General features: G+C 38.5%; 5 protein-coding genes across 5 annotated transcripts; all 5 read left to right on the top strand.

Moving 5' to 3' along the window:
* The first annotated feature begins 2,181 nt into the window (after positions 1-2,181).
* On the top strand, positions 2,182-3,333 carry LOC135203335 (cuticle protein AMP4-like). The gene is made up of 3 exons (XM_064233075.1): positions 2,182-2,287; positions 2,757-2,965; positions 3,112-3,333. The coding sequence occupies exons 1-3, from the start codon at positions 2,279-2,281 to the stop codon at positions 3,299-3,301; spliced, it is 408 nt and encodes a 135-aa protein (XP_064089145.1). The 5' UTR covers positions 2,182-2,278; the 3' UTR covers positions 3,302-3,333.
* A 5,708-nt stretch (positions 3,334-9,041) lies between these two features.
* LOC135203334 (cuticle protein AMP4-like) lies at positions 9,042-10,291 on the top strand. Its single transcript, XM_064233074.1, has 3 exons — positions 9,042-9,172; positions 9,624-9,832; positions 9,970-10,291. Exons 1-3 carry the CDS (start codon positions 9,164-9,166, stop codon positions 10,157-10,159), a joined length of 408 nt encoding a protein of 135 aa, XP_064089144.1. The 5' UTR covers positions 9,042-9,163; the 3' UTR covers positions 10,160-10,291.
* Positions 10,292-13,643: 3,352 nt separating this feature from the next.
* On the top strand, positions 13,644-15,049 carry LOC135203333 (cuticle protein AMP4-like). The gene is made up of 3 exons (XM_064233072.1): positions 13,644-13,737; positions 14,383-14,597; positions 14,729-15,049. Exons 1-3 carry the CDS (start codon positions 13,729-13,731, stop codon positions 14,916-14,918), a joined length of 414 nt encoding a protein of 137 aa, XP_064089142.1. The 5' UTR covers positions 13,644-13,728; the 3' UTR covers positions 14,919-15,049.
* Positions 15,050-20,331: 5,282 nt separating this feature from the next.
* LOC135203332 (cuticle protein AMP4-like) lies at positions 20,332-21,874 on the top strand. The gene is made up of 3 exons (XM_064233071.1): positions 20,332-20,372; positions 20,644-20,855; positions 21,568-21,874. The coding sequence occupies exons 1-3, from the start codon at positions 20,361-20,363 to the stop codon at positions 21,755-21,757; spliced, it is 414 nt and encodes a 137-aa protein (XP_064089141.1). The 5' UTR covers positions 20,332-20,360; the 3' UTR covers positions 21,758-21,874.
* A 3,720-nt stretch (positions 21,875-25,594) lies between these two features.
* LOC135203331 (cuticle protein AMP4-like) lies at positions 25,595-27,170 on the top strand. The gene is made up of 3 exons (XM_064233070.1): positions 25,595-25,650; positions 26,237-26,445; positions 26,816-27,170. Exons 1-3 carry the CDS (start codon positions 25,639-25,641, stop codon positions 27,003-27,005), a joined length of 411 nt encoding a protein of 136 aa, XP_064089140.1. The 5' UTR covers positions 25,595-25,638; the 3' UTR covers positions 27,006-27,170.
* The last annotated feature ends 763 nt before the right edge of the window (positions 27,171-27,933 follow it).

The following is a 27,933-nucleotide window of genomic DNA, read 5'->3' as shown; positions in this document are numbered from 1 at the left end:
AATTCTAATACTTTATCTAAGGGGACATTGGTGAATAATGCTACTACATCAAAACTAACCATGTGTCCCTTTATATTCTTTTTCCTTAACTTTGTCTATGAAATCTACTGAAATGTTTAATATGGGATTCTGAAAATATACCTAAGTATATTCCTAGTTCTCCAGCTAACCACACGCTAAGTTTTTTGTAGGAGATTTCCTACTAGAAACAATAGGGCGTAGAGGGCAGCCCTCCTTGTGTATTTTGGGGCTGCCATATATATATGCAAGCTCAGGTAATTTACTTGAGAATAATTTAGTGCATAGCATGTCCTTCCCATTACCTAGTCTACTGATTATTTTTTTCACATTCTGATTAAAGGTATTCTGAAGCTTTTGGATTGTTGGAGATTCTTCTATTTTAGCATAAGTATTTTCTTTCATCATCTGTAGCCTGTACATTTTAACCCTATATTCTGAGCTATTCATGATGACAATACTAAACCCCTTTGTCAAGCTTTCATAATTCTAATATCTTTGTAAGCTTTTTGTTTAATCCTTCATAGCGATACTAAATCTCCTTGGCAAGATATCTCCAAGTTTGCTTTCATTACTCCCTATCATCACTCCTCTGAGAAAAGGAGCTAAATCATTGTGATGTTCAACATTAGGTAGTTAATCTTGCTGTTGAATTCTATGTTAATATTGTTTGTAGTCCCTGCACAAAATTTAATCCTAGCCCTAGTGCTGCTGTTTCATCCCTAGTCAATAATCTACTTGAGATATTCTTTATATTATCCATATGCTAATTTTATCCAAACCGAATTACTAAATAACTCTCAACTTATTTTTAATGTTGACCATGTTTACGATTTGTCATGATGTAGCGGGGGTATACATAATCAATTGCAATAATTGTGGAGACAGATATGTGGGGGAATCAGGTAGGGGAATAAGGACTAGAGTCCAAGAACATAGAAAGGGCATACAGCTTAACTCTCAGGGGAGTGCTATAGCTAGAAGTACTTGTTTGGGAAAATGACCATAGGATGGATTTCAAAAACAGTAGGCTTATATACAAAAGCAACAAAAACAAAATTAGTCACAGGAGGGTAGTAGAAGGTGCGCTTATCAGAGAGATCAAAGTAATTGAAGGAAACAAAGGTTTTACCTCAGAAGATCCATAAGCCAGAGCTTTGATATTAAAAGAAGCTAAGATTGACCCTGCTGACCTGGAGATTAGGTTTCCTGCCCAACAGACTTACGGTGACCGTACACCCTTACCAACAGTGTGAAATCCCATTGACCATCAGCTCAGGATATCAGAGCGACAAGAGGGGATTGGCAACTCTCAAGAAAACCAAACAGCCATCGCATAAATGAACAGCACAACGAAAGAAGTTCCAGAAGACGCTGGGCCTGACCCAGGCTAACATCCCAACATCTCTTGAGAATGGGCCACAGAAGGCCTGAAAGTACTCGAGTGTGGAGTAAAACTAAATGTAAATACTTAGAAGTAAACAAGTTACAAATTGAATTTGTGGGTTTCTTTTTCAATAATAATAATAATAATAATAATAAGCCTTGTTGAAAAGGATTGCTGCATCAGCTCCATTAATTTTGTATAGAGTCTCTCTATTAAGGTGTATATATATACATATATATCATGTATACACATATATACAATATGTATACATATCCTTCTGTTGATCTTAGCAATGAACCAGATACCTGGAGATAGTCGACTGTTGTGTTGTGGAAAGGGGTGTGGGTCTTGCACCCCCATCTTCCAAAAATCTTGAAGGAAACAGGAAAAAAATATCTTTAAATCTAGACAAAGAGATATTGAATTTTCTTAAAAATCCATCAACAAATTCTTAAAATATTTTGTCACATGGCCCATAACCCTCCGATCTTATATTTTCAAAAAGGAAATTCATTCATAACAGACTAAAGCTTTTTGGTATATTCCCTGCACAGACATACAGACACAGTCAAACGGACACGGCTGAACAAGAAACATTCGTCCAGCACCGTCAGCTGACGACATTCTTACCCCAAGTATCGGGTATCATCCCGAAGAGGCGAAATGGCTTCTGCCCTTAATGAAGAAGAAGAAAAAGAAGAAGAGGAAGATAGAATCAGGTCACCGGGACTTCCACCATCATCATCAGCAACTGGGCATCAAATGCCCCGATTCAGAGAAGGGTGACCCAAGCAACCCCCCTTTCACTCCGTCTATATAAATGCAGCCGAAGATGGTTCCCAGCATCACAAGCTCTCGATACCTTCTCTCGAAATGAAGACCGTAAGTCTCTCTCTCTCTCTCTCTCTCTCTCTCTCTCTCTCTCTCTCTCTCTCTCTCTCTCTGCTGGAATCCAGGATTGATTCCAGGTCTTCCTGATTTCCGGAGTCTATAATTTATTGACTATAGCATCAAACCACTACAGTCTGGTGCAAGTTTGATCACTGCTTGCTCGTAAAATCTTTCCTCACTTTGGTATAGGTCTAGTTCGAGTGATCCAGCTCTCATGTCTCTATAAATTATTGACTATAGCACCGGATCTCCAAGGTTTGGTGAAAGTTTAATTAGTTCTTGCTCCTAAAATCTTATCTTAGCTGCCTATAGGTCAACCTTGAGTGTATAAACTCATAGTTTCATTAAGGAGATCCTGGGTATAGGCCTACCACGAGCTCTCCAACTCAGCTGGCTTCGCTGAGGACATCCTGGATCGTTTTCTCTACACTTTTCAGATCTCTGTTTACCCTCTTTCCAGGTCATCCTCTTCGCTCTCCTTTCCCTGGCACTCGCCGAGAAGCTGCCCGCAGCAGTGCCAGTGCCCGTGGCCATCATCAGACAGACCCAGGTCAACCCAGATGCCCTCGGTGCCCACAGCTCCGACTTCGAAGCCGAGAACGGCATCGTCTTCCAGTTCTCCGGATCCCAGGGACTCACTGGAGGCTCAAACATGATCGGATCTTGGAGGTAAACAATGGTTTCCTCTCTCTCTCTCTCTCTCTCTCTCTCTCTCTCTCTCTCTCTCTCTCTCTCTAAATATTCTAAAGTGCTATAATCTTTTATTTTTCATAGAAAACGAAGACTTAAAGCGACCTCATCCCGTTTTCTTCCAGCTACCCACAAGCCGACGGAACCTTAGCTGAGGTCACCTTCGTGGCCGACGAGAACGGATTCCAGCCCCAGTCCTCGTTGTTGCCAGTGGCTCCCGCCTTCCCCCACCCCATCCCACAGTTCGTCCTCGACCAGATCGAGTTCGCCAGGCTCGAGAAGGAGAGACAGCAACGAGAGGGAAACAGGGCTTAGACGAACGAACGAAAAAGAGAAAATGTTTCATGGCCACTTTTAGTTTTTTTTTTTGTATTGTTGTTTTCTTTGAACCTGAATGGATTATTATTGTTTAACTCGACATATGAATAAATTATTGATGAATTGAGTAGGTTTTTGATAACCTTAGTGGTTTTTTTTATCTTGTATTTGGTTTTTGGATGGAGAAAGATTTTGTTAATGTTTCTACAGAGGTCCTAGATAAAGTTGCATCTAAAGAGTGACAGCAATACAAAAGAAATAAAGAAGCAAAGAGAGAGAGAGGGGGAGAGAGAGAGAGGATGAGAGAGAGAGAGAGAGAGAGAGAGAGAATTTTATTTTCATGGCCACTGGCAGTTTAAACACTGCTAGTTTAAAATATCAAAGTATTGAAGCTAGTAGTAATGTATTTTATTTTAACGCTTGCTGTTATGACATTATGTCCACCCACGACTTACTAATCACCAATAAATAGATATAACGGCCCTACTTACTAGCCTAAGTACATATTCTCAGTTATGCATTAGTATTCAGGCTGCTTTCGACAAATTTGCAGTGCATTTGGTCAGTAATTTCAGATTTTTTTTTTGATAATTTATTTCCTACTGCTAAGTTTCCTGTAGTCAACAAATCAACCACGTTGCAATTTATAAGTTGACGACTAAATAATGAGATACGTCATATAGTTCAATTACTCCTTTATTTTAAAACACAATGCGGATGTTATATGCGGAAACCTACTTAGCGTAATTAGTGTGAACTGATAATTGGTTGATAACACAGTGAATCTTGCGGCATCATTTATTTATACAGCTGGTACACTAGACTTGTTTTCACTCTATTTTAATAAGTGGTGTGTTCAACTTAAAATACTTTGACTCAACCTAAATTGAGCCGACACATTGTTAGTAAAGTCCAAACTTCCAACTATATTACGACACTTGTGATTCAGTCACCATCATCGTCTACATCAGAGTCTGTTAGTTCCGCAATTGGCTTTTCCTCACTCGGTTGGTTGGAGTAGGTTTGTAGCTTGCACATATTTGTGCACTTCAAGCCATTGGTGAGACGTGTGCAATCTGGTAATTTGCAGGATCTCACACACTTGCAGGAAAGAAACTGTAGCACCGAATCTGGTGCTGGTGAGCCATGCATCCAGTTGATGACCAGCTTTCCATCATCGTCTGTGGTCACCCATGGTCCTTAGGATTTGGTACATAAGGTCGGTTCTGCAGAGACCGCCTCCATATGGCAGCCTGATAGTTGGCACGGGCAACATGCATTGAGAGGCAATCCTCACCAGGTGGGAGCTGACTGGATTCGACTTCACCACGTCTGGCACAAAAGAGTTGATAGCGAAGTGTGTTCACGTCTGTTGTGTGAGTGCAGGGTGCATACATATGGCATGTGATCTCTTGCAGCTTCTGAAACAGCTCATCGGATACATTCCATGAACTTCCAAGCTCAGTGAATGCCTCCTGGAAGGTCTTTTCAGTCTTCAAAAACTTGAAGGTACCCATCTTTCCATGACCTGCAAATGCACCGATGGTACCACAACCAGTGAAAGCATGCATGCCAACCAGAGCGTCATATACATTGCTTCCCAATGAGTTGCTTAGCTTGGTAATGTCAAGGAACCTTGTCTTGGTTTGTGTTCCACATTTCTGCTACATGCTGCATGGTTCTTTTCCTTTGCAACCTGGACATCTGCAGTAGTGTTGACATCTATACCTTGAGTGTGTGGTGGTTCTACTCGCCGTCCAGTATTGTAGGTGGGCAGCATCAGTGGTGCAGGGCTGATTCTGCTCTTTTTTGATTTGGAAATTGCAGGCATGACCTTTTGTGATGTGGTGTTTTTGACGGTTGCTTGTACAGCAATTCCATTGACTCGATGAGAGACTAACTGTCTCTTCAAGTCGGTCAATATTGTCCCATGCCAATGTGGTGAACACATTTGGATATACGTTTGTGGGCAGTGGTACGTCATTCCTTGAGAGCTCCATCTTCTGAAGACAAAGTGCTGTGTCAACCTCCTGAACTTGTGAGTATGCAATACTGTGTCCAAGACGATTTAGAATGTGTATCAGTTCCTTGTTTCCTGTCAGTGTCTTCACAGCAAATGGTAGTAGTAGGTGCTTCGGTGGTTTCTTCTTACCACAGGTAACGGCAAAGACTAAATCATTACCAAAAGATGTAACAAGTCTTTTGACCCTTTCAGATGGATTTTTGCACTCACATTCTCCCGTTAGCAGTGTTTGCAGGAACTCAGTGATTGCCTGAGGAATGACATCCTCATCTCGCTCTACATTAGGTGGCCACACTGGACTGGTGTCTTGTCTTTTAATGTCGTTTCTCATCTGCAAAGCTGCCTTTTTCACCACATCTCCAGAGTTGACATTCTTAGCATGTATTAGCTCCATTTTCAAAGCGTAGGCGTGTTTAGCAAGCTCACTCATAGGTATAAAAGGAGCTTTCCTTTGTCATCCGAAATAATATGGATGGACCCTGCAAACTCAGTTTCCAACTTACGTCGAAGATGTTTCTTGGTCGAATCTTTTACCTGGCCGATACCGGACGAGCTCATTGTTGACAGTACCCGGGATGTGAGGTCTGTCATGGCTAGTATTTGTGGGTTCAGGAAGAGCTCATTCCTTATATACAAGAACAGTTCTTCATAGGCGTGCATTTCTGCAGCCTCATACTGTGCCTCTGAACCGTCTTGTTCCACTGCATCAGATGTGTCAGCAGACTCTCCACGTGTATATGCATGGTAGCAAGACCTGTGGTAATGTCCCTCAGCAGCAACAAGTTCTCTACTAGTGATGGCAAGCAGTCTCTGATCTACTAGTGATGGCAAGCAGTCTCTGATCTTGCTGGTTGGTTGCTGCTTTTCGAACTCGGTCATCAGCACGTAACTCAGAGCACTGTACGAGGGGTTCCCTAGTGTTTTGACCCTTTAGGTATTTGTTAGATTTTTCACAGAAGATACACTGTTTTTAAATACTCTTGAAGTGCTTGGTACCTCTCTAGATGATGTTCTAGAACGGTCTTCTCCAGGTTCCACAGAATCAGTACTTTCCGTGATGGTGTCCAGAAGCTTCTTCATCATGAAAATACTACGGCACTGACGATGATACTGAACTGGTGGGACTTTTCCCTCGGGCAAGTTTTTGGCCGGCTCCAAAGTAGGGATATGCTGTCTGATCTCTGCCGCTCTCAGCAGCGATTTCCATGAATCTAGGTTCTGTGGTGAAACTAGATTGTCTGAAGCCTCATCGGAGCAATGGATGATACAGGTCATGCATGCTCGCTTCTTTGGCAAGGTACTGTCTTCTTTGGGATTCATCATTGCTTTCAGGACACTATCAACACGTGTAACATAGATAGAAAGGTACATTAATTTTTTCATAACAAAACATTCAAGAGCACAACGTTACTTCTTATCTATTATGGCCAGTTCCCTTGAATTATGTTGCAGACTGTTCCAATCATATGTTACTGCTATCGGCATGGGCTCATCGAAATCGGAAAGTGTTATTCAGTCTTAATCTCCTAGTATTAGTTATTCTTAACTAAAATAACTTAACTATTTAAAAACATATGATGCTTAATGCGCTGGTGGTATCTGAAATAAATGTAGCTTAAGTTCTATACCTGAAAACTCCAAGTTTTTCAGATTGAGTGGTCTTCCTGGAAGCATTAACGCTTCCATTCAAAACGGAAACAGCTGAAAACTGAAATGGTGAAAGCTGAAAGTTGAAAGCTGCATTCTTTTTTACGATTATGATCAACCAAATAATTCTGGTAATGTTATGTAATGCCCAGTAACATCAATTTTCACATGATATTGGCCGATTTTGCACATTTCGCAAAGGCGCCGTCCCCCAAAAATTGTAACATGAAAAAAAGTGTATAAAAAGTGTGCAAAGGTTGTCACATATTAAATCACTTATATTAACCCCATAAACAACTTAGTAGGGGTAAACTTTTGCCCTCTCAGATGGTACCAACATCTGGTCTGGCCCATGAGCTATAAAGGTTACAATCATTTGCATAATGGGAATACCTCACGCTACTCTAGGTTGGGGAAAACTGACAGCAAATCTCCGCACCTGACATCATTAAAGTGTCTAATCTTGCTTCTGATTGGTTGATTGGCATGTGTGGCATGAGCGTCCACCAATTGCGATGGCCCAGATATATCAGTTGTGAATTTTAAGTCATGAACAAGGATATGTGTGTTGCTCCAAATTTTAGCCATCCGGTTCTTAATAACTACTTTTGGAGATGCAGTTGCTGGCCTAATGCCTTCTCTATCATAGGCTGCACCTCACCAAAGTTATTATTATTATTATTATTATTATTATTATTATTATTATTATTATTATTATTATTATTATTATTGAGAAGTTGAACCCCATTCATATGGAACAGGCCCACAGGAGCCATTGACTTTAAATTCAAGCTTGCAAAGAGTTTGGTTCAATTGAAAAAAGTAGGGAAAGGTAACAGGAAATACAGAAAGAAGAAATCAACTATTAGAAAAGGAAAAATGAATTAACAAATATAGATAAAAAGATAAAAATGTCAGCAAGTTATGCAAACATCAGGGTATATTGGCGTAGATGAAAAATGCATATTTGCCAGGGACTCGTCCTCTTTAAAATCTTATTAAGAAAACCAGTCCTTTTGGGTGACGAAATAACCCCTCCTTTTTTTTTTTTTTTTTTTCTTTTAAAGGTTGAAGGTTGAGGCATCGGCCACATACCCCTGAAAAATACCCACTCTCACTTGATGTCCATGCACCTAAGAAAATAAATTGTTTGTTGACCTGAACCTCTCTCTCTCTCTCCTCTCTCTCTCGTCTCTCTCTCTCTCTCTCTCTCTCTCTCTCTCTCTCTCTCTTCTTTAAGAAGAAGAAAGGCATTTGACACTTATTGAATTTTAGGTCGGTTTCTGATGTTTGGTGTTGAAATATACAAGCTTTTTATTTTTGTGTTTTTTTTAAATATATCAAGTAATTTAAGGTATTAAATAATAATAATAATAATAATAATATAATAATTAATAATACTAATAATAATAATAACTAATAATAATAACCAATAATAATAAGCCTTGTTGAAAGGATTGCTGCATCAGCTCCATTAATTTTGTATAGAGTCTTCTCTATTAAGGTGTATAATATACATATATATAATCTATTTCACACATATATAATATATAATATCCTTCTGTTGATCTTAGCAATGAACCATATCTGGTGATAGTCGACTGTCGTGTTGTCCCATCACTGTTAGATGGGGTGTGGGTCTTGCACCCCCATCTTCCAAAAACTCTTGAAGGAAAACAAACAGGAAAAAAATATCTTTAAATCTAGACAAAGAGATATGAATTTTCTTAAAAATCCATCAAAAACAAAATTCTTAAAATATTTTGTCACATGGCCCATATCCCTCCAATCTTATATTTTTCAAAAAGGAAATTCATTCATAACATACTAAGGTTTTTTGGTATATTCCCTGCACAGACATACAGACACAATCAAACGGACGCGGCTTAACAAGAAACATTCGTCCAGCATCGTCAGCTAACGGCCAAAAAAAGACGCGACATTCCTACCCCAAGTATCGGGTATCATCCCGAAGAGGCGAAATGGCTTCTGCCCTTAATGAAGAAGAAGAAAAGAAGAAGAAGATAGAATAAGGTCACCGGGACTTAACATCATCATCATCAGCAACTGGGCATCAAATGCCCCTATTCAGAGAAGGGTGACCCAAGCAACCCCCCTTTCACTCCGTCTATATAAATGCAGCCGAAGATGGTTCCCAGCATCACAAGCTCTCGATACCTTCTCTCGAAATGAAGACCGTAAGTCTCTCTCTCTCTCTCTCTCTCTCTCTCTCTCTCTCTCTCTCTCTCTCTCTCTGCTGGAATCCAGGATTGATTCCAGGACTTCTTGATTTCTGGAGTCTATAATTTATTTACCATAGCATCAAACCACTACAGTCTGGTGCAAGTTTGATCACTGCTTGCTCGTAAAATCTTTCCTCACTTTGGTATAGGTCTAGCTCGAGTGATCCAGCTCTCATGTCTCTATAAATTATTGACTATAGCACCGGATCTCCAAGGTTTGGTGAAAGTTTAATTAGTTCTTGCTCCTAAAATCTTATCTCAGCTGCGTATAGGTCTACCTTGAGTGTATAAACTCATCGTTTCATTAAGATCCTGGGTATAGGCCTAGCACGAATCTCTACAACTCAGCTGGCTTCGCTGAGGACATCCTGGATCGTTTTCAGATCTCTGTTTACCCTCTTTCCAGGTCATCCTCTTCGCTCTCCTTTCCCTGGCACTCGCCGAGAAGCTGCCCGCAGCAGTGCCAGTGCCCGTGGCCATCATCAGACAGACCCAGGTCAACCCAGATGCCCTCGGTGCCCACAGCTCAGACTTCGAAGCCGAGAATGGCATCGTCTTCCAGTTCTCCGGATCCCAGGGACTCACTGGAGGCTCAAACATGATCGGATCTTGGAGGTAAACAAAGGTTTCCTCTCTCTCTCTCTCTCTCTCTCTCTCTCTCTCTCTCTCTCTCTAAATACTCTGGAAAGATATAATCTTTATTTTTCATAGAAAACGAAGACTTAAAGTGACCTCATCCCGTTTTCTTCCAGCTACCCACAAGCCGACGGAACCTTAGCTGAGGTCACCTTCGTGGCCGACGAGAACGGATTCCAGCCCCAGTCCTCGTTGTTGCCAGTGGCTCCCGCCTTCCCCCACCCCATCCCCCAGTTCGTCCTCGACCAGATCGAGTTCGCCAGGCTCGAGAAGGAGAGACAGCAACGAGAGGGAAACAGGGCTTAGACGAACGAACGAAAAAAGAGAAAATGTTTCATGGCCACTTTTAATTTTTTTTTTTGTATTGTTGTTTTCTTTTGAACCTCAATGGATTATTATTGTTTAACTCGACATGTGAATAAATTATTGATGACTTTAGTAGGTTTTTGAATAACCTTAGTGGTTTTTTTTATCTGGTATATGGTTTTTGGATGAAGAAAAAAAATTTTTTACTCTTCTACAGAGGTCATAGATAAAGTTACGTCTAAAGAGTGACAGCAATGCAAAAGAAGTAAAGAAACAGAGAGAGAGAGAGAGAGAGAGAGAGAGAGAGAGAGAGAGAGAGAGAAACAGAAAGGGTTGAAGACAGCGTTGCAAATTGAGTAAAAGCTAGAAAAAGAGAGAAAGAAAGAGAAATGGAGAGACAAAGAAAAATGGAGATATAGAGAGAACAAGAGGGAAAGAGAATTGGAGATATAGAGTGAAAGAGAAAGAGAAAGATAAACGAAGAGAACGAAGAGAGAGAGAGAGATGAAGGTACGGTACGCAACACTGAGCAAAAGAATTCGTTCACGAAGAAATCTGAAACGGCAGAAAACCGTCTACGAATGAACGAGGCAAAAGAAAAAAAGAAAAACTGAAGCAGACCTTTCTCCAGCTGAAAGAATCTGAACAATGTAGGATCATATGAAGAGAAGATTTAATCAAGGATTGAATTGTGACACCTCTCTCTCTCTCTTCTCTCTCTCTCTCTCTCTCTCTCTCTCTCTCTCTCTCTCTCTCGTACTGTTATTCTTGTTTCTTTACCTGCGTGTGAATCGTCTTTATTATTATTATTATTATTATTATTATTATTATTATTATTATTATTATTATTATTATTATTATTCTCCCTCTGGCTTATATTACCCAGAGCTTTCACCGGAACTAGGCCTATACAAGCGATAAGACACAGGGATAAGAATATAGGCCTATTCCTTCAAAAACTTGACGATAAGAGTTATCAAAAGAACTTAGCAATAAAACAGGATTAAGTGGAACTTTTCCCTCAATCTCACGTTCTGTCGTGGTCAGTAACCTATTTCGACCTAGCCTAAAAGCCAGCCTTAGGATACCTTGGGTACCGTGCCCGACGTAAGACCTCCAAAAGGTGTCAGATTCTGCTTAACCCATCTCTGGGCACTAATACTTCGTCATCTTTGCTGGCTGTAACTGAAATGCCAGCGTGTTTGTTGTCACTTACCAGCAAATGGGTACCTAAAACATGTCTAAGATTGGTCAAAATTAGTCATTTTTACGTTATAGTAACGTATAACTGTGCCAGCAAACTTTGACGGTCATTAGTGCAGATGTTTTAAGAATATTAAGTTAAAATGACGAAGTTTCTTTCATTGTTTACATTCTAGATGGTAGCGTCATTCGGCGTTCTTCTTCTCTGGTGTTTTTCCTTGGACAGCAAGACCATTCAGGGATCTGTCAGTCTCCAGCCGACTGGACTCTCATCTTACAAAACCAGGACAAAGTTGGGTTTGTTAGTGAAGAGACTGGCCTTTTCCCTTCTATTTTATAGGCGCGGTTAATCTTGGGAATGCCTGGCTTGAGAGTCTCTCTGCCTCAAGTCGGCTGGACTTTTACCTCACATAAACAGGACAAAGTTGGATTTGTTAGTGAAGGGATTGGTCTTTTTACTTCTACACTAAAGACTCCTTTAACTTGGGAATGCTCCAACGTACAAGTACCTGGGAACACCTGGTATTACCAGGCTTGATGTCATCTGGAAGCTGCCCCGTTTTCCTAAAACACAAGGCTTCACTGTTACCATAAAACTGAGGACACTGCAGAGGTGCACAATACCTAGACATAGCCTGTGATTCTCCTTAGAATAATGCCAATGTGCCCTGAGGTAGTTTTACCAACAGGAATGACCAAAGGTAGTGGTAATGTATACTTGAATGAAGTACTTCTTACCAGCTGGCTTAAGGGCTTGTTTCCTAGATACTACTTTGAAATAACTGTAATAACGTCTGAATATCTGTCTAATTGGCAAAATCATTACAATTAAACATCTATGTGGCCATTTGATGGTATTCCATTTTCTCAATTATCATAACCGAGGACATTTTCGTCATCAGGCATATACCAAAATTATATTTGACCACTTTCAGTGATATTTCACCCCCAAAAAAATCAAGTAATGACTGATTTGACCTTAAAGCTATTACCATTTCTTTAATCGAAATTTCCAGTGCATTTATTTAGTAATAAAAGCAGTATATCAGGTCAGTTTTGAATTGATAAGCCTCGGGTTATTTTAAGGTCATTCACACGAAATATAAATCACCTGGGCAGGAAATCTACGAGTGCTTTGTCACAATGGGTACTCCTTCATCTGCTGTAGTACCCGCCGGGCAACTTCTTCACTTATATTCATTACAAATCAGCAGTTCTCTGATTGGTTGGCTGTCTAGCTGTTTTTCTTCTACTGCTACTAGGCTTTAGAGTTTGCTGCTAGCTCCCGATAATATATATATATATCATATGATATATATAATATATATATATGGAGATAGTATTATATATATATATCTATATATAGATATATATACTATACATAATATTATATATATATCTTATATTATATGGACACACATATATCATAGTGTGGTTTGTAGCCATGAGTGTGATTAATATATATATATATCATATATATATATATATATATATATATATATATAATATCTATATATATATTAAATAAATTCTTAGATTATACTTTTAACTGCCCAGAAGGTGTAATTCTGTACATAATCACGAAACTTCGGCAAAATAATAGAAAAGACAGCCTAGTGACGAGTGGTCTTCGTCCGTCTTCCTCTGAATATGTTACTTGAAGTAGTTCCCTGTGCTATATCCGTGTTTTTATATATTCATACATACATACATACATACATACACATATATATATATATATATATAATATATATATATATATATATATGTGTGTGTGTGTGTGTGTGTGTGTATGTATGTGTGTGTGTGTGTGTGTGTGTGTGTGTGCAGGACAGTTAATCATTGATAAAAGGCACATGAAATAAGTACGTAGTTTTTAAAAAAGTATATTTTTAATGTATGAAAAATGTAAGGTTTTAAAAAAATATTCTATATGACACCATTCTATGAAACTAATTTATTAGTGCAAAATAACCTCCAATCTTTGAAATATTGCTGCGCAAATTAACAGTCCTTTTTCCGTTACTGTGAAAAGTAAAAAAAAAAAATTATTCACGCAAATCGAGAAGTTCAAAATAAATCATCCCCCCGCCCCCCCAAAAAATACGAAACTCTTGGGAAAAAGAATACCTGGAAACAAACCCACAGGTATTTTCGACAGGTGTTCCATTTCGCAACCAAACGAGAGCAGAAAAAGAAGAAGAAGAAAGGTCGTCTTCATCACCAGGCGTCTTCAAGATAAGACGAAGAAGAAGGAGAGAAGGAGAAGAAGACGAAAGGAAGGTGACCCCAGTTAACCTTTCACTTGGTCTATATAAACCAGCTGAAGATGAGACTAGTCACACAAGCACTCGAATTCTCTCACCATGAAGACCGTAAGTTCAAGATTGCGGTTTTCTGCTTCGAGTGTTTAGAGTTTAGGAGGTTCTAGGTTTAAAGAAGGTCTGGAGTTTAGATTCTATAGCTCTAAACTGGCTGTAGGGTTCAGTTTAATTAAAGGTTTCCGGCGATATATGAGGAAATGTTAAGAAAATTCTCAAATAATTTCTTGTGGTTCTCAAGATGGTAACTCTAGATTTCTTGGGTCTACAGATCTCTGCTTCTAGATAGAGTGCTTAGAGTTTAGAGGGTTCCAGGATTAGGGGGATGCGATGCTTAGATCCTTAGGGTCTAAACTGGTGATAGGTTGAAGTTTATATAAAGGTATTCAGTGATATATGAGGGACTATTCAGAAGTTTCTCAAAGCATTGCTTGTAGTCGTCAAAATGGTAGCTGTAAATCATTTTTGGTTTGAAGTTAGTGTTTTTTTTTTTCAATAATATTGATGCCTTTTTTTTAGGGTATCATTAAAATAATCTATTTTCAAAACTTATTTTAACAAATATAGTAAATTTTGTTTACAATTATTTCAAATAATAGTGAATTTTTAGAACAATTCAAAAAGGATTCCGAAAAATTCTTCAGCTTCTAAAAAAAAAAAAAAAAAAAAGATTCCTCAAAGCTCCTGTTTCAATCCTAGGCCGCCCTCTTCCTCCTCGCCCTCGTGGCCATGACCGCCTCCGAAAAGCTGCCCGCAGCAGTCCCAGTGCCCGTGGCCATCATCAGACAGACCCAGGTCAACCCAGATGCCCTCGGTGCCCACAGCTCCGACTTCCAAGCCGAGAACGGCATCGTCTTCCAGTTCTCCGGGTCCCAGGGACTCACTGGAGGCTCCAACATGATCGGATCTTGGAGGTAAACAATGGTTTCCTCTCTCTCTCTCTCTCTCTCTCTCTCTCTCTCTCTCTAAATACTCTGGAAAGATATAATCTTTATTTTTCATAGAAAACGAAGACTTAAAATGACCTCATCCCGTTTTCTTCCAGCTACCCACAAGCCGACGGAACCTTAGCTGAGGTCACCTTCGTGGCCGACGAGAACGGATTCCAGCCCCAGTCCTCGTTGTTGCCAGTGGCTCCCGCCTTCCCCCACCCCATCCCCCAGTTCGTCCTCGACCAGATCGAGTTCGCCAGGCTCGAGAAGGAGAGACAGCAACGAGAGGGAAACAGAGCCTAAAAGGATATAAGTCTTGTGTACCACGAAAATGACAGTTCGAATTTTGTTTTAGTTTAATCGTCTTGTTTTTTTTATTATTATTATTGATGTTTTATTTAATGAGACTGATAATAAATTGTGAATGATAGATATTAAGTTGTCTTCTTGGTCCCCATATGCCATTTTTACCCTGAGGAAAATGTCTGCAATTATTCATAATTATTCAATGAAGAACAAATAAACAAACAGTTTATTTTTACAGGGTGTCCATAAAGTCCCAGTACCATTACAAGCAATCAATACTTGTAATGGTACTGGGACTTTATGGACACCCTGTACATTTCTTTGCATCCTAATGTCTTACCATAAGCAATTTTTTTATTTTATTCATTTATTGAATATTTTATTTTTCACTTCTTTGAGTCCTAATAATCTGGGGTATATTTTCCATTATAAGCCTTAATATCCGGAAAGGAATAATTGAGGAAATTCTCCTTCCATGGTGGAATATATTCATACATTTCATTTGAAGCTTTTAGCCTTTTGTCTGGTGCTAATTAAGATATATCAGGCACCAGAGAAGTTAAAATGGTCACTGTGACCATTGAGAGAGAGAGAGAGAGAGAGAGAGAGAGAGAGAGAGAGAGAGAGAGAGAGAGAGAGAGAGAGGTCTTTATAGTTAGTTGCAAAATGGAGAACTGGTATGAGTCCAGCGACCTCATCCCAAGATGCCTGATTTGAATAAGCCTTAAACAATATAATTATCTGTCTTTTAATAATAGGGAAATTGACCAACAGGGAAACAGAATGAAGGGATAAACAGAATAAATGAATCAACTTGGAAATCATAGTAATAGAAAGACAATTAAAAGGAAAGTTTTAAAAAGTCCATATTGAATGGGCTTAGTAATTGTTGTTCAAAATTTGAACCCTAAAAAATATAAATAAAAGATATTAAAGATAGAATGCCGTTTTTAAGAAAAACATATTCTAAATCACTGAAAAGTTTAATACAAAAAATATGTATCTTGAATGGGGCTATTAATTAGCAGGTCACTGACAGGTCAGATTGCAGGTCAGAGTTTGGACAGTCAAACAAAACATAGAAACAAAATTTCAAGGTAAAATACTGCTTGAAAACATTTATATAAATCAATGATGAGTTGGAAAAAAATGTATACCTTCAATGGGACAATTAATCAAAAGGTCACTGAAAGGTCAGAGTTTGGACCCTCAAAAAAAATAAATTAAAAAATTCAAGACTTAATATCGTTTTTAAAAAAACATACTCTTAAAAAAATAAAAGAGGGTGTACCTCGAATGGGCAATTAATCAACGGGTCACTGAAAAGTCAGATTGCAGTTAAAAGTTTGGACCCTCAAAAAAAATAAATATATAAATTAGAAAAAATCCGTTTTAAAAACATCATCTAACTCACTGAGGCGTTTAAAAAAGGTGTACCTTGAATGGAGCAATCAATCAACAATTAACGAAAGGGATCAGGTCCTATCTGGAACCCCTAAAAAATAAAAATTAAAGGTAAAATAAAAAAAAAAGTAGATATTGGCAAAAGAGAATTTTGGACCTTAAAAACAGAGTATACAACAAAACAGTAAAAATGAATCCAGGTGTACCTTAGACGGGAGCTATTAATCAACAGGTAAAGGAGGGGTCGATTCCACTCCATCCCCCTCCCCCAAGTTCCAGCCTCCCCACAAAAGATAAAAATAAAAACAAATCATTTACCTTACCGCCACATTCTCTGTCTACCTGAACACTTACGAGGCGTAATTGAGTTAAACTAGTAATACCCACTTGTTGTAATTAAGGCTAATTACGAGTAATTACAAGTAATTACGAAGGTGTGGCGTCTCCCGTTTAATTCGTTTGTAATTTGTCTCGCGAGTTTCAAAGGTTAATTACAAATTACGTACTGAGGAAAATGGGGATCTATGGGCCAGTGGTTTCACAGTAATTGATATATTTTTCTTTTTCATTTTAGGAATAATTGATACATACGTACGTACATACATAAGTACACACACACACACACACACACACACACACATATATATATATATATATATATATATATATATATATATATATATATACTTAAGAAAAATCAATATCTTTTACATTCACAGCACGGACTGTGGAACCCTTAGTTTTACTCCTTCCTAATATAAAAAAAAATAATTGATAAATAAATAAAAAAAACATTTACCAGGTTTTAAAAAACCTATTCACTTATCTATTTTCGAATTTCCAAAAAGAATTTATTTATGTAATTAGTATTGATATGAGTTGATTAATAACCCTAATTTATCTATCTGTTGATTAATGAATTTGTTCATTTGTTTATTTGTACAATTTTTTAAATAGTTATTCACATCAAATTACAATTTTATTTATTTTTGTGTGTTTTATTTATTTCTTTATTTATTGTTGTATAATGAATTTATGTAATTAGTATTGATATGACTTGATTAATAACCTTAATTTGTTTACCTGTTGATTAATGAATTTATTCATTTGTTTATTTGAACAATTTTTTAAGTATTTATTCACATTAATTTACAAGTATTTATTTTTGTGTTTTATTTATTTCTTTATTTACATATTTATTTATCTGCTACTGGCCTTCGAAGACAGGTCTGTAGAATGCTTGTGAAGTGAGTAGTAATAAATAATAATAATAATAATCATAATAATAAAAATAATTATAATAATAATTCACACCAAAATGAGGCCAACAGGATTCTAAACTACGAACTTTCGACAGTGGAATAAGTCCTGAGTATATGACCCGTGACAGATGACTGTCCGATGCTTCTCTCTCTCTCTCTCTCTCTCTCTCTCTCTCTCTCTCTCTCTCTCTCTCTCTCTCCTAGTTCTTCAAGGATAGCGTCCTGAGTTGATCTATAAACTAGAGAGAAAGGTTAAAGCCCTCTCTCTCTCTCTCTCTCTTCTCTCTCTCTCTCTCTCTCTCTCTCTCTCTTCTTCTCTCTCTCTCTCTCTCTCTCTGGTTCTACAAAACAGTTTTGATTTCAGAAAATTGCTTTTGAGGTAACTTACACATTCTCTCTCTCTCTCTCTCTCTCTCTCTCTCTCTCTCTCTCTCTCTCTCTCTCCTTGGTGGCATTTTAACATGAAATTTATAATCCATTGCAATTGACATAAGCAGTATATCATGTACGTACCTGATAGTTAGCAGTCAGTGGTTGATAGTAGTTCGAGTGGAGAAGGGTGGTATGGTGGCCAGCAACCCCCATCCCAAAAAGGTGTGCCAATGCCCACTGAAGACCTGGGTACGGAACTATACAATTTCACTATACAATTGTATAAAGATAAACCTGGGTATATAATTAAAGAAGAAGACAATTACTCAAGTAGATTTACAATGGCATCAGCAATTAGAGAAATACCCCGGGCATATTTTATCAGATGCCACCCGAGGGATCTGGGAGCTCATTTTAATGCCCCGGGATGCCAGCCATACCCAACCTTTAATGAGCTGCCCGCGTAAATACCCACTTAGTTGTTTAATGTCTCGTTCGCCGGGTGGGTACCTGATGTTATGAGGGCGATAAGGGCATGAGTGCCCTCGGATTCTTTAAAAGAAAAAAAAAAGTTGTGTGTGTGGGGGAAAGAGAAAGAGAGAGAGAGAGAGAGAGAGAGAGAGAGATGCGTAAGGAGTTGAGAGAAATATTAAACGTAAAAGGGACATGGAGTTAATATTGAATAAAACATGTTTCTCAATTCAAAATGTACTGGAAGAGAGAGAGAGAGAGAGAGAGAGAGAGAGAGAGAGAGAGAGAGAGAGAGATGCTAAGGAGAGTCAGAAAAAGATTAAATGTTAAAGGTGCAAGCAGTTATTATTCAATAAAGGATGGTTTTCATTGTAAAATGTACTGAGAGAGAGAGAGAGAGAGAGAGAGAGAGAGAGAGAGAGAGAGTAATGCAAAGGGAATTGAGAGGAAATATTAACTGTCAAAGGGAAATTAAATTATTATCCAGTAAAAGACTTTTTTTTTCATTTCAATTTCAATAAGAAACTTCACTCAAAAAATAGATTTTATTTACACCAACGAACTAATTGCTAAGCTACCAGGTGCACGATGATTGCCGGAGGCAATCGTACCACCTTTCAAGGAAGTGTTCTCAGAGAAAAAAAAAAGGGTTAACTGGTTGGCGATGTGATTCTGTTACGTCTATACATCTATACATTCCCTCGTTTTCAATGGCCATACGAAATCTTTTATTAGCGCTCTTTTTTCAGATGAATTATGAAAAGAGGGACATTGTATCTGAGGACGCCATAACGATCTTACCCTCCCAGTTTTCGACACAGATCCTGTTCCCTATGAATAAAGACGTGATAATGGTTCTCGGAAAGAAGAACATATACAGAGAGACAATACCAAAACGAAAGGCTTGGTTCTCGGTATTCCAAGTTCTCGAAAAGGAGAGAGCATGAATTGGAGACATTACAGGATTGAAAGGATTCTATCTTAGCTGTGTAAGAAAGTATCCAGGACATAGTAGGTCTATGGTTGACATAGAAAGATACTTTTCTCTATTTTTCAGAGCATCAAATGTACGAAATAAACCTCCCACCTGGGGTTTATGAACCTCTAAGTCTCTAGGGGTTCTCAATCTGGGGTAATAAAAGTCACCTGAAAGAGGATTTAACCCAAAAGTGATTTACAAACCTCAAGGAGTTTTCAATGTAGGTCTCCCTGTTTTTCAGAACAGGAAACGTACAAAATAAACCTCCCACCTGGGGTTTATGAACCTCTAAGTCTCTAGGAGTTCTAATTTTGGGGTTATAAAGCCCCTAGGGGTTATCAGAATGAGCTTTTAAAAGCCCTGGACTCAATTTGTTATTCACAAATTCCAAGTTTTCAATCTAGATTTCACTGGACGACGAATAACTACAAAATAAACTGTGTAACTGGAACTTGTAACAGACCTTAGGAGGCAGGTTTGAGAGGCAATGGAGCCGTAGAATCGTTTAAATTAATAAATAAAACATAGATTATTGTAAAAACTACAAATACTCTCTCTCTCTCTCTCTCTCTCTCTCTCTCTCTCTCTCTCTCTCTCTCTCTCTCTCTCTCTCTCTCTCTCTCAATACATTCTGCAATGGAAAACATCTTTTATTGTGTAATACCTTCTTGTCCTTTGGACATTTAAGCTATCTCGCAATTCATTTAGCACTCTCTCTCTCTCTCTCTCTCTCTCTCTCTCTTCTCTCTCTCTCTCTTTAAATATTGATTTTTTCGATGCATGCGCCAACTAACCTAACCAGGTTCGCAGGAAATATACATTCGACAGTGACGTCATGCATATTGTCCGTGACCTCTGAGGAGAGAACCTCTTACCTGCCCGGGCATGTATAAAAGGGGTATTGGGCATCGGGTATACCATCATTCGACCCCTCGACTTCAACCACTCAAGATGATGAAGATCGTAAGTTGGGTTCGACTTTTGTTATTGTTTTGGTTCTTCTTCTTCTGCTTCATTTCTAAGTAGGAATCTGGGACACCAGACGATTCCTGTGATCAAAAGTAACTCGATTCAAGCTTTGTTTATGAGATATTATGCTCCTTCTTCTTCTTCTTCTTCCTCTTCTTCTTCTTCCTCCTCTTCTTCTTCATCCTTTCTACGAAGAAATCCAAGCCACAAGAGCATCACTCTCCTTTAGACCTAACGCCCTCCATTTCTTCTTAATCCTCCGCAGGCCGTTGTCCTGGCCCTTGTAGCCGTATCCGTGGCCGACAAGCTGCCCCTGACCAACCCTCCTCCACCAGTAGCCATCATGAGGCAGACCCAGGTCAACCCAGATGCCCTCGGTGCCCACAGCTCCGACTTCGAGGCCGAGAATGGCATCGTCTTCCAGTTCTCTGGATCTGAGGGAGCCACTGGTGGTTCCAACATGATTGGTTCTTACAGGTAGATAGATATATATGTAGTTTTAGAATCAAGTTCTAGGCTTATAGATTCTTGTATTGCTTTATTTGGAATTCATTTGAGTACATAGAATCAGTTCTAAGATCAAACATTCGTGTATCAGTTTTAATCTGAGTTCATTGGTGATTTATGATACTGCTTGGGGGACTTACAACAAAGTCCTAAGCTCAAATATCATTGTATTGGTCTTCTGGGACTTTCCTGGGCACTTAAAATCAAGTTATAAGCTCAAACATTCTTGTAAGTCTATTGGAACTTTAGTTATGACTTAAGATCAATATCTAAGCTCAAATATCCCTGTATTAGTATACTAGGACCTTACTGGTGACTTGGAATCAAGTTCTGAGCTCAAATATTCTAGTGTTAGTACTGGGACTTCGTTTGTGACTAGACTCAAGTTCTTAGCTCATAAAGTTTCGTGTTTATCTATCTGGTCTTCATTGGCAACTTAGAATCAATTTAAAAGACCACAGAGCTTTAAATTTGTCTCGTTGATTCCAGAGATAACTGAGAGTCAAGTCTTGGGATGAAAAAGATATATCATTGGTCTACGGGTCATCAGTAATAACTTGTAATCACATTTTGACCTCAATTAGTTCTTCATTGGCATTGTTGAATCTCGGAGTCCAAGCAGAATTGTTCTTTTGTCTGATTTCACGATGTAAACAAACTTGACATCATCTTCTTCTTGCAGCTACCCACAGGAAGATGGCTCCCTGGCTACAGTCTCCTTCGTGGCCAACGAGAACGGATACCAGCCCCAGTCTGACCTCCTGCCAGTGGCCCCAGCCTTCCCCCACCCAATCCCACAGTTCGTCCTCGACCAGATCGAGTTTGCACGCCTCGAGGACGAGCGTAAGGCTCGTGAAGGAAACAAGGCCTAAGGAGAGAATGTTCCTTAGTTCCTCCGACCGTACCGAACAACATCCTTGTTATTGTGTGATTTAAACGAGTCATATTTATTGATGTAGTCGCTATTCGTGAATAAAATGGACTATTTATGCATTGATTTCATTGCAGTTACCTTTAGCAGGGTGAAAGCTTCGGTTTGAGGAGCTGGAGTTTAGTTTTAGTCTTGCAGGTCTCTTTGTAACCCTTTGCCACTTATTCCAGGACTTTTATCCTGTTGTTCATTGTCCTCCTGTTGCCCTAGAAACGATGACATAAGTAGGTTCTTCTGAACATATATCAAATCAGGTAGTCATTTCTTAGAGCTAAGACCACCACATAAGCCTGTCCTGAGATGGTATCATCTCCAATTCCAAATACCAAACGATTTTTTATAGAAATATTGCAGGTAATGAGTTAAGCTATTCTGATAGGTCTATAGCTTATTTTAGTTTTTAGAAAGCTAAGACCACCACGTAAGCCGTTCTGAGTTGGCCTATCTCCAAAGCAAAATACTCACAGAGGTTTTATAGAAATATTTCTGGTGATTAGCTAAGCTTCTCTGATAGGCCTATTTCAAATTTTTCACTCCCGGAATTCTATACCCAATCTCTCCTGCTCACTTTGCTTGCTGGATTGACCAATGACATGTTTGGGAAGTGAAGTGATTCCAGTTTTTCCAGCAAGGTTTTTTTCCAGTAAGTTCTACGTTCATCCATGAGAATCTAATGTTTATATTTGTTCATCATTATCCATCTATGTAAAATGCAAAGAGTACCTTTCGGTTTATCCACAGCTAAGCTGGTCTGTGTAATACTGTCACAGGATCTTTATTGAGTGCATTTGAACCATCAAAATGGTCCTACTATAACATATGTATGTGCCCTTTTAGTAAGAAGAATCATTTAGTTTCATTATCCGCATCTCATTCATATCATAATTTTTCACCTCTCTTTCATAATCATTTCTCATACTTATTTTAAATTTTGTCCTCTTGGAGTGTGGAGACTTTTTATATAATTTGTGTGTATATGTATGTATTTGTCTATGGCCTTTTATGTCCGAAATAAAGCATTTGAATTTGAATTTGAATTTGAATTTGAATTGACAGCATAACTAGCGAGAAAGGTATATTGGTTTTTAGTTTGAGATGGCTTTGTCTGTCCGCCCTCTGATCTTAAAAACTCCTGAGGCTAGAGGGCTGCAAATTGGTATGTTGATCAATCCACCTCCAATCATAAAACATACTAAAAATGCAACCCTCTAGCCTCAGTAGTTTTTATTTTATTTATGGTTAAAGTTTAGCCTTGAACGTGCGTCTGGCACCTACAACACAGGCAACCACCGGGCTGAGTTTCTTGGGCAGTGGCCGAGAGTTTCATACAGCATTAGTCGATTGCGATGAAGAAACTTCGGCGTCTTTTTCATTTGTTTTGTAGCCATTCTGATGAAACTTGTTTCTATGAAGTTTTCGAACAGATACTGAAGTTATAGCGGATTCACATCAACCGTGCACCTGATGTTTAGGCCAGCCCCTTACGATACTCCTGATTGGCTGTTGATAAGCCAATCACTTGGCTGGAAACTCTCAGTCTCCCTCGAGAGTTCACTTAGGCAGGATGTATGTTCCACCTCTACTGAGGGATACTTTTGAAAGACGTGTCCCTCAGGAGAGGTGGAGCATACATCCTGCCTATGTGAACTCTCTCGAGAGACTGAGAGTTTCAAGCCCTGTCATTGGCTTATCAACAGCCAGTCAGGAGCATCGTAAGGGACGTGAATCTACTATAGTATGAAAACAGACCTGGACTTCTCTCTCTCTCTCTCTCTCTCTCTCTCTCTCTCTCTCTCTCTCTAATAAGAATTTGAAGAAACCTAACCTTATGAATAACCATTTTAAACTAAATGAACGTTCTTCTTCGTGGTCGAATATATACTAGAATTAATATCCCCAATTTTACCCAAAATGATGCAACTTTCGTGTCAAATGTCAGATCTCTTTGCCTGAAATCAAAATGGGAAGAAACGCATATCTTTATAAATAGCTATTTAAAACTAAATAAAAAAAATCTTTCTTGGTGGTCGAATATATACTAAAATTAATATCTAAACTTTAAAAGTCATTTGAAAACGAAAGAGGACAAAATGCTCACGATTTTACACAAAACGAGACAAGTTTCGTCTCAAACTCTGTCAAATCTCACTGGCTGAGATGGACCAGCAGACATTATAGGAACTTTGTGAAGGAAGATCTGACGCAAGTGATGGTTATGGAATATCATCTGGGTCACAACGATGCCTGAGAGCGAATATCCTTATTTTTTAAACTGAATGAACCTTAATTTGGAGTTTGTACAATATAGAATTATCCGTTTCTTGTCTCCTTAATTTTAAGAATTTGGTGTCTGTTCAACTCCCGAAGTGGAAGCAAAGGAAAGGTCTCTCATAGTCTTTTTAAAAAGTCTTTCCGAGTGGCCTTTTCCAAAGGAGCGACGCCCCACACCCCCATTTCTTCCCTCCCTCCCCCTTCCTACCCCCTACCCCCTACCCCTTACCCAACTCCTTCGAAACCTTCACACGAAATTCAGACAGGTTTCAAATCTGTTTTTATTCTGAAACTGAAAGGTAAAACATATCAAACTTATACAAGTATTACTTACAAATAATTTGTGGGTTCATGTTATTATCATTCTTAGTAATTATTGTTATTTATTGTTATTATTGTTGTTATGATTTATAAAATTTTGTAATCATACGGGTCACTAAAATAGTGGAAATATTCACAGGTGTAAATCTCAAAATATTCGGTTCTCTCTGTATATTTTTAAATACATATTTACATTGACAAAAGTTTGAATATTTTCACCATGATTATTATTATTATTATTATTATTATTATTATTATTATTATTATTATTATTATTATTATTATTATTATTATTATTATTATTATTATTATTTCATTGAATATAATGACAGAATTTACAGAATTTATTTTGTACAGAATTCTCTCCAAAATAAATTCTGCAAGTTCTGCCATTATATTCGATTAAAACATGTTTTTAAAAGAGGGGTTTTCCCCCCCCCTTGGGTTGTTTTCCGCAATTATTATTTTTTATTATTAGTTAATTTTATTATTTTTAAATTTTTATTATTTATTATTATTTATTCTAATTATTTTATTATTATTTTTATTCATTCTTAAAATTATTATATTAAAATTATTATTAATTATTATTATATTATTATGTATTATTATTATTAATTATTATTATTATTATTAAATTTATTAATTATTATTAATTATTGATTTAATTTTAAAAGATGAAACAATAACATACTTATAAAACAAAGATCAACATAAAATTTCTTAGCATCAATAAAAAAACTTCATTAAATAAACTAAAGAAAAACATACTATTTGTAAATAAAAATATATCTACTTTATTCTTACATAATTCGAAAGCAACGCCTCATAATATATTAACATTTATTCTTACTCAAAAATGTTTTTTATTTTTTTTATTAATAAGATAAAAAAAACATCAAATCATTTATTCGTATTTATTCAACCTGGATTCAATAAGCCAAGGCTTAAACATGTATATTCGCAGACTGGTTTCCAGCCTCCAGAATAATGCCCACTAATGCCCACCACCTGCTTTCGAAGACACCAGGAGAGGTCGTCGAGTGCCCTCTCCCTCCCTCCCTCTCTCGCTTCCTCCTTCCCTCCCTCCCTCCCTCCCCTTCTCACTGGGGCACATGACCTCGAGAAACGCCACCCTTTTACCTTTCCGGGTATATAAACGGTCAAGATGCCCAATACCTCATCAGACTTCGACAGGGCTCCGAAGACAACCACCGAAGACTTGTAACAATGATGAAGATCGTAAGTTGGAGCCGAGTTCGTGTAGTACCTACATACTTCCGTTCCTCTCTGTTCTTGGAGGACAGGTCGTTCTTCTGGCTTTTGCCTCTGTTCTTGAAGAACAGTGTGGAGAGCTGTTAGTTCTCCTGTTGCCCTCTGTTCTTCAAGAGCAAGAGAGCGTGGCAAAGTATGACATGGGTTCTCAAGTATTGTTTTGCAAAGATGATATCCAATGGAAAGCTGCTGTTCTCTCTGTTCTTCATGAACAGTGTGAAGAACTGTTTTTCCTGTTCTCTCTGCTCTCGAAGAACAGCGTGAGGAGCTGTTTGTTTTCTAGTTATCTCTGTACTTCAAGAACAGAGTGAATAACTGTATATTGTTTAAGCCCTATGCTTTTCGAAAGCAGTGTAACAGTTTGAAAAACAGTTCATTCTCCTGTTCCATCTGTTCTTCAAGAACAGAAACCCATTGAAAGGACGACACTGGTTCTGAGATATTGATCTGAGAACAGAAAGTTCTTTGGAAGCCTCCAGTTTTGTGAGCATTCCAAAAACTGCCTCCTAAAATTTCCATAACTCTTGACTCTACTCCTTCTCCTCTCCCGCAGGCTGTTCTCCTCGCCCTTGTGGCCGTATCCTTTGCTGACAAGCTGCCCCTGACCAACCTCCCACCAGTAGCCATCATGAGGCAGACCCAGGTCAACCCAGATGCCCTCGGTGCCCACAGCTCAGACTTCGAGGCCGAGAATGGCATCGTCTTCCAGTTCTCTGGATCAGAGGGAGCCACTGGTGGTTCTAACATGATTGGTTCTTACAGGTAAGTGTTCTCTTTAGCTTCTTTTAAGTGTGGAATCTAGTTTTAAGCTCTGTGTGGCTTATACGGTTCAAATAATACGTCATTTAGAAATTAGGTCAAGTTATACGTCTGATATCTATCTATAGGTCTATTTACTTCATTTGTAACTTTAGGTGAAGTTATATGTTTTATATCTTTATAGGTCTATTTGTGACAGTTTTAAGCCTAATAATTATTGTCATAAGTCTAACCTCTCTCTCAGTGGCTCTTAATTTTATCCAAGCCTCTTGTAAACAAAGTCAAATCCTTCTTGAATTAAAGACTCAAAACGTAAGCTACAATTTAGTCCAAGACTTGTAAACAAACCGACGACTTCTTCTTCTTCTTGCAGCTACCCACAGGAAGACGGCTCCCTGGCTACAGTCTCCTTCGTGGCCAACGAGAACGGATACCAGCCCCAGTCTGACCTCCTGCCAGTGGCCCCAGCCTTCCCCCACCCAATCCCACAGTTCGTCCTCGACCAGATCGAGTTCGCCAGGCTCGAGGACGAGCGTAAGGCTCGTGAAGGAAACAAGGCTTAAGTGAACATCGATCTTCATGCTTTATCGAAAGGAGTTCCTCGAGAACAGTACGAATTTTTTCTCCGACTGAGTTACCACTTGAGTGTTTCGTGTGCCCTTGTTTTGTGCAACGATGTATTTATTACCGACGACGAGAGATGTGTAAATATACTAGTTTAAACAGTTGTAAGTCGTTTCTTTCTTTGCTTTATTTCTTTAAATCTTCAAGTGAAAACCTTTCAGGACAGAGTCAACAGACTACGGTATAACCAAGAGGGCCCCAAAGGGGAATCAGGCTGCAGAAAGAGTTACAAGGATTAGGATGTCTCAAAGACTAGCTGGTCCATCCTAAGAGAAGACATCGTGTGCTCACTTATCTCTAGGAGCAGGTTTTACTGTGCATTCACAGTGTCCCCATGATTTTGTCTAGCTTTCTTTTAAACCCTTCCACACTGTTGCTGTTTACAACTTCTGGTGGCAGTTTATTCCATGTGTCACATAATATCTTGTATGTAAAGAAGTTCCCACAATGGGATGTGTTGTATCTCTTCAGAGTGACAAGTCATAGGAAAATGGTGATAAGTAACTAAACATGAAGGAATGGAAAAATAAAATTAGAGAGAGAGAGAGAGAGAGAGAGAATATGATTCCCATAAGCTATTCCAACACTTTTAAACTGCCAACTTAAACTACTGTGATGTTCCTAAACTTGTAGACTTTCTACTAAATCACAGGGCAGCTTCCAGAAATGTAGGGTTTTACTGGTGGTCCCACTGACCTATCTTACAGATAGAGTCCCTTTTTTTAAGGAGTCAGTTATGACCTGTTCTAGTGCTCCTACTTGTGACCTTATTTCTCCTGTGGTCAGTTTAGTACTGGGCTCGTAACCAACGTCTTTATACCCGGTGTTGTTGACAGGGCCAAGGTCCAAAGAGCATAGGAGGTCTTG

The sequence above is a fragment of the Macrobrachium nipponense genome, chromosome 36, assembly GCF_015104395.2.
Source record: "Macrobrachium nipponense isolate FS-2020 chromosome 36, ASM1510439v2, whole genome shotgun sequence".
Lineage (NCBI taxonomy): Eukaryota > Metazoa > Arthropoda > Malacostraca > Decapoda > Palaemonidae > Macrobrachium > Macrobrachium nipponense.
This window is presented reverse-complemented; position numbering and strand designations above follow the sequence as displayed.